This window comes from Cydia amplana, chromosome 9, assembly GCF_948474715.1.
Source record: "Cydia amplana chromosome 9, ilCydAmpl1.1, whole genome shotgun sequence".
Lineage (NCBI taxonomy): Eukaryota > Metazoa > Arthropoda > Insecta > Lepidoptera > Tortricidae > Cydia > Cydia amplana.
Window position 1 is genome coordinate 13,436,615 of NC_086077.1, and position 6,152 is coordinate 13,442,766.

General features: G+C 35.5%; 1 protein-coding gene across 1 annotated transcript; it reads left to right on the plus strand.

The window, feature by feature from the left end:
* Positions 1 to 815: 815 nt before the first annotated feature.
* LOC134650849 (alpha-(1,3)-fucosyltransferase C-like) lies at positions 816 to 5,102 on the plus strand. The gene is made up of 2 exons (XM_063505781.1): positions 816 to 1,896; positions 4,826 to 5,102. Exons 1-2 carry the CDS (start codon positions 905 to 907, stop codon positions 5,100 to 5,102), a joined length of 1,269 nt encoding a protein of 422 aa, XP_063361851.1. The 5' UTR covers positions 816 to 904.
* The last annotated feature ends 1,050 nt before the right edge of the window (positions 5,103 to 6,152 follow it).

A 6,152-nucleotide genomic window follows, 5' to 3' on the forward strand; every position in this document is an offset into this window, starting at 1 on the left:
CGTACGCAGTGCAAGTGTTATTTTAATACGTCACAATTTCATAGAAGTTTGACATATAAAATAACACTTGCACTACGTGTGCTATGAAATTCGTTGCAGACATATCTTGGTCTAAGGGTCTCCCCATACTTATCGACGCGGATTCGGCGAAAGCCGATAGTAAACAGCATAAACAGGTAAGGTTCGGTTCGGCTCCGTTCGGCCGTCGACGGCCGACGCGTCGGCGTCTTTTTCGCTCTTATTGCGTGGACATAAAGTTTCATTTCTATTGGCATTGCCGATTCCGCGTCGATAAGTTTGGGGAGACCCTAAGTCTATCGAGTGACATATAATAATAGGGTACCTATTATACTGTATTTAAAATAAATTATTTTAGACCATGCATGAAATAAAGGACCAGGTAATTATGCGAAAAAAACAGATTAGGAGTTATTTTTAAACACAAATTCTATTTAATATATCGGATAGAAAATAAAAAGTAGGTGTGTTGACCGTTGACCGTGACGTCACGATGTAATGGTTCATATAAATTTCATATTAGCAAATCGTTTTGACTGTTCTAAAAAAGTAACTGATTTGACTAGTAGGAAAATACCCTATTAGGTACATATTTGTATACTCGTATTTATAATCTCATGTCTATAAATAATAAGAATGTGTTCGTGAGTTCTTATCAAACTCTACTTATTGTCAAATGGAATTGTTAAATATCTACTCGTTCCAATTTCCTGCACTATTTAGCAATAAATAACTATCGTTCTTGTATTTGAGGATGATCTATATTATGCTAGAATGATAAGACCGATTAGATACCGTGTTTGTTTCAGCCAGTGCCTACCGCAGCGCCGCGGCGCGCGCGTCTCCCACATCCCGCGCTGAATTATGCGCACGCGCATCCGACACAATGAGGCGCCTGGCGAGATCTTTCTACCTAGTGTCATTCTTGTTTTTCATCATTTTCCTCTATCACACTTTAAAAGAAATGAAAAGGACACAACAAGAATTGCAATCAAATAAAATATTTGAAATAGAACAGAATTTGGAAAAAATTGTGGGAGAGTTGGAAAAAAATGTTAAAGCCAGTGAAAAAATTGAAGACAAAGATAAAGTGGTTAATAATAGTAATTTAAAATATATTTTACAGTGGACTAATCCGAAACATGTGCCTTTTGTATATATGGGTAAAGGTCAACAAGGATTTATAGACAGAAAGTGCAAATATACTAATTGTTATGTTACCAGTGATAGAAATTTACTCGGGGACGTTAGCAAGTTCGACGTTATTGCGTTTGCCGGACCTGAAGTCTCTTACACACCTAATCAAAAACTAACGCCTCCGAAGCGATCACCACATCAAAAGTATACTTTTGCAAGTATAGAATCACCAGGGTACTACCCGATTTGCTCCAACAGGTTAAATAACTTTTTTAACTGGACGTGGACCTTCAGATTAGACTCTGAGAGTAGATGGGGCTACGTAATTGTTAGAGATGCTGAGAATAAAATAGTTGGCCCGAATATTGATATGCATTGGATGAACCTAGAGGATATGGACCCTGTCAGTGAAGAATTAGCGGCACAGTTGAAAAATAAAACCAAAGCAGCAGCATGGTTCGTGTCTAACTGTAGAACAAAAAGTGTTCGAGAGAAATACATTATGTATTTGCAAAAAGAATTAGAAGCTTACGACTTAACAGTAGATGTGTACGGCAAGTGTGGGCCGTACAAGTGTGAAAGAAGCACTGAAGAGGAATGTTTTCAATTGATAAAGAGGGACTATTATTTCTATCTGTCGTTCGAGAACTCATTCAGTAGAGATTACGTGACTGAAAAACTGTTACATGGCCTGAGGTACAATGCGATCCCTATTGTCTATGGAGGTGCTAACTATACAAGGTAAATTACATAAACGATAATTGTTGTATTTAGGTAAATTTAAATTATATCTAGTTCAAACTCAATCAAAGAAGGTTGACTCCGGTTGACGTTTAGTCATATCCTGTAGGATATTATAAGTTCATGGGCCTAAGAATAATAAAAAAGTAACAAAATGTAACTAACATTTGTAAATGAGGCAACACATAGAATACCAATTCTTATAATTTGGCATTGCTACTGATCACAAAAACATACCTAAATTGGATAAAAATGGACTACAAAAGTATGCTAAGTAAAAACACTAATTATAAAACAAATACAAGATATATAAAGCCTTTGAACTCCTAAAAATCATACAATGTACTTGTTTACATTAATCTCTCCTTATGTACGTGATATTGATGTAAAGTCCTAATTGATGTAAAGTCTGATTGGATCCGCTTTCTTATCTGCTTGTATAATTGAAGTTACGGTTATTACCGATTAATTTCAGTTTGGCGTTTCATGGATTGTGGTGATGTTGTACGCTCCGTATTGTATTATTGTATAGGTACAAGTTATTGTAGGTACTCTGCCGTCAATTGGGAGAGGGCGAAATTAACATATTTTCAAAAATTTTGTGAACAGAAAAGTGTTACTTTGCTCCGTCCTAGCAGAGAAGAAAAAGCTCTTTTCTAAATAGGAGGTGTGAAAAAGATTTTGTAGTCAATGTTCTAAAAAGTTTTGACAACCAGAGTTACCGCGTAATTACACGGAGCCAAACATCCCTTCTTTACACATCTAATTAACCTATGCTGATTGTAGCTTGTATTTTTTAGAGATGCCCTAAATAGTGGTATTGGCCGAATACTGAATATTCGGCCCATCTCGGCCGAAGCGCCGAATATTCGGCGATTTGGCGCCTACAAAGTACAACGTTTGCTAAGATATATTATTTGTTGAACAGAATTAACTAATGTATAGTTATTAGAGGCAGTCATATTAGACCCATTATACAAATAAAATATTTAGTGATCAACAAAAGAGAAAAAGAGATGAAAATGACTTAAATTGCCAGCATTTATCGGAAATCATACTACATACATACAGTTTTTGCAGAATTTGCTAAATTATAGCCTGGAAGGGTGCCAATTATACAGCCCCGAATAATATGTCACCTTCAAGATGTTTTAAATAACTTTTATAACTTTGAAAATATTATTGTACCATCAGCCGTAAAAGTGCATAGCGAATTTATCAAATTCATTCATAATGTCTCCATGCAATTTTGCAGGTCACTGTACATTTTTACATTTAGCAAATAGTAACATACATATGAAATAACGCACTAATAATTGCTTCTTTAGAATTTTTTCATGATCGATCACAAAAATGATATGAACGACCCATAATGACTTTGTTAGTACCTCTCGGGTCGAATAATGGACCATTCAAGTGTCTTTTCATTGCACGTACTTTAAAAAATAATAGACAATATTTGTTTTTACCATAAATATTTTCATCACTTAAATGTAACATTTCTAAATAAATTAATGTGCTACATTTTCAAACAACAACTACATACATTTTACGAGACCTACCTACCTACCTACCCCATATGAAAAAAAATAACTGTCATAGGGAGCGTCATTCGATGCGAGAGGTATAAAGAAAATACGGTACCGTAAAACGGGGTGAGTAGGTTTCGCGGGGAGAGGTGGGTTATGAATGGGGAGAGAAGGTTTGAGAGGGGGGTGAGAAAGGATTTTAAGGCTACTGCTACAAAAATAATGTATTCCAATTTAAAATGGAGCTATAGTAATACGCATAATAAAAAAAATCGATCCAACAATCTTCCAAAATCACCTTTGTATGAAAACCCCTCTCACCCCAAATACGAGGCACTACGGGGTGAGGTGGGTTTTCCTCTTTATCGTCAAAGTTATGAAATGGAACTACCCAAAATAAAATAAAAACTAAAATACAAACGTTCGGAACACTTATTATATACACCATTCAGTTTTCATATGTAAAAATAAAATATTATCGAGGTTTGAATTTCAGTTTTGACCCTACTCACCCCATTTTACGGTACTGTAAAGATTTTCGTACAATAACCCGCTTCTTGCTATCTCATTTGCACGCAAATAAATGTCCCGCCCATGATGCCGGCCTGTCAATGTCACTGTGCGAGCGTGATAGCAGTATAATTGGACGGCGTTATGGAATAAGCGATCAAGCGTCATTTAGTTGAAATCGAGAAAACGAGCTGGAATTATTTGACATTTAAATTGGTTGAATAGTTTAAGTGAATTTTTAAAGAAAAAAGTTCAATTTTCCTGTGAACCTGTAAAAGTGTTTATAAATTGTATATCTGAAGACAAAACACTATACCTTTTAAAGTTTTGAAATTATTAGCGCTCTTCCGCTTAATTCTTTTTTCAATCAACGATGAGGGTAATTTGTTTCGTAGTATCGTACTATGCGACATATGTATATGTTGCCGCTTGATGCGATTTGTTGAGGTGCGGAAGCGAAAGAGAGTGCGATTTGAGATAATGTTATAACGAATTAAACGGCTCATTGGAGGCGGTTAAGTCGATATTGCGTTTACAAATAATTGAAACCAAAAAGAATTAACGAAAGATTTTAGGCGTTTCATTCATTTTTAGGGTTCCGTACCTCAAAGGGAAAAAAACGGAAACCTTATAGGATCACTCGTGTTTCTGTCTATCTGTCCATCTGTCACAGCTTATTTCTCCGAAACCACTGGACTAATCAAGTTGAAATTTAGCACACATATGTAAGTTTGTAACCCAAAGATAAACGTGTAACATAAATAAATGAATTTTAAATATGGAGGCCATTTTTGGGGGGTAAATGAGGAAATTAAAAAATAAAGTTTTTCAAACTACGTACGTTACCACATCTTATCTTATGTTTTTACCATCTTAATCTTCTTTTTCAGGTTCATGCCAGATGGAATATACTTGAATGCAAGAGAATTAGGGCCGAAAGAATTAGCTAAGAAGATGAAATACCTCATAGACCATCCCAACGAGTATAAAGAGTATTTCCGATGGAACAACCACTACTCTTACTATAGAAGAGCCGAAAATGTTGAGACGGACGACTATTGTGGTTTCTGTGCTCTTCTCAACAACGAGGGTATGGTGAAAAAGACGTCCATATACAAGAACTTCAAGGATTGGTGGAATGACCCTCACCATTGCCTTTTTGGTTAGGTGCATAAAATGCAATACCGTAAAATGGGGTTAGTAGGGTTCGCGGGGAGAGTTGGGTTATGAATGGGGAGAGAAGGGATGAAAGGGGGGGTGAGATGGATTTTTAAGGCTACTCCTACAAAAATAATGTATTCCAATTTAAAATGGAGCTATAGTAATACTCATAATAAAAAAAATTGATCCAACAAACTTCTAAAATCACCTTTGTATGAAAACCCAACTTACCTCAAATACGAGGACCTACGGGTTGAGGTGGGTTTTCGTAAAAGTTATGAAATAGAACTACCCAAAATAAAATAAAAACAAAAATACAAACGTCCGGAACACTTATTATATACACCCTATACACCATTCAGTTTGCATATGTAAAAATAAAATGTTATCGAGGTTTGAATGTCAGTTTTGCACCTACTCACCCCATTTTACGGTAGGTATCCCGCGTAATCCAAAGGCCATTTTGAAAATCGAATCGACATAATCTTAAAAAAAAGAAGTGGACAAATCGCCAAGCGTGAACTGATCATCATCAGCAGTTCCTCTTCCTCAAATGTCACTTTTTTTAATGTATATGCTTGATTTCTTGATAAAAACACAAAAATCACTATATGTATGCCTTTAAGATTTGAGGAGTTCCCTCGATTCCATCATCAGAACTGGGGTTTGACTAAAACGGGACCAATCTGTATGCATATACATACAAACAAAAAATAATTTTCAAAATCGGTCCAGTAATGACGGTGATATGGAGTAATCAACATTTAAAAAAACATACAACCGAATTGATAACCTCTTCCGCCTCCTCCTTTTGAGATTTGGAAGTCGGTTAAAAACAGCCATACCTATAATTATATTATCACAAATTTTACTTAATTTTAATTTTACTTACCTACTCACAATTTTTCTGGAGAATATGTTGAGAAATGCGACATGTAGGTAAATGAAAACAGCCGGATAGTCATACGTAGGTAAGGATTTTTACCCAAGCTAAAACTACGATGTTTTAATAGTGACCCGTTTTCTTAGCTTTGAGTAGGTATAAGTGTTTTGTAC

Bases quoted from the DNA above. Each gene is read 5' to 3' on its own strand.
- LOC134650849 (XM_063505781.1), top strand. From the start codon at position 905: ATGAGGCGCCTGGCGAGATCTTTCTACCTAGTGTCATTCTTGTTTTTC. The intron at 1,897-4,825 runs GTAAATTACATA...CTTCTTTTTCAG, and splicing joins GGAGGTGCTAACTATACAAG to GTTCATGCCAGATGGAATAT.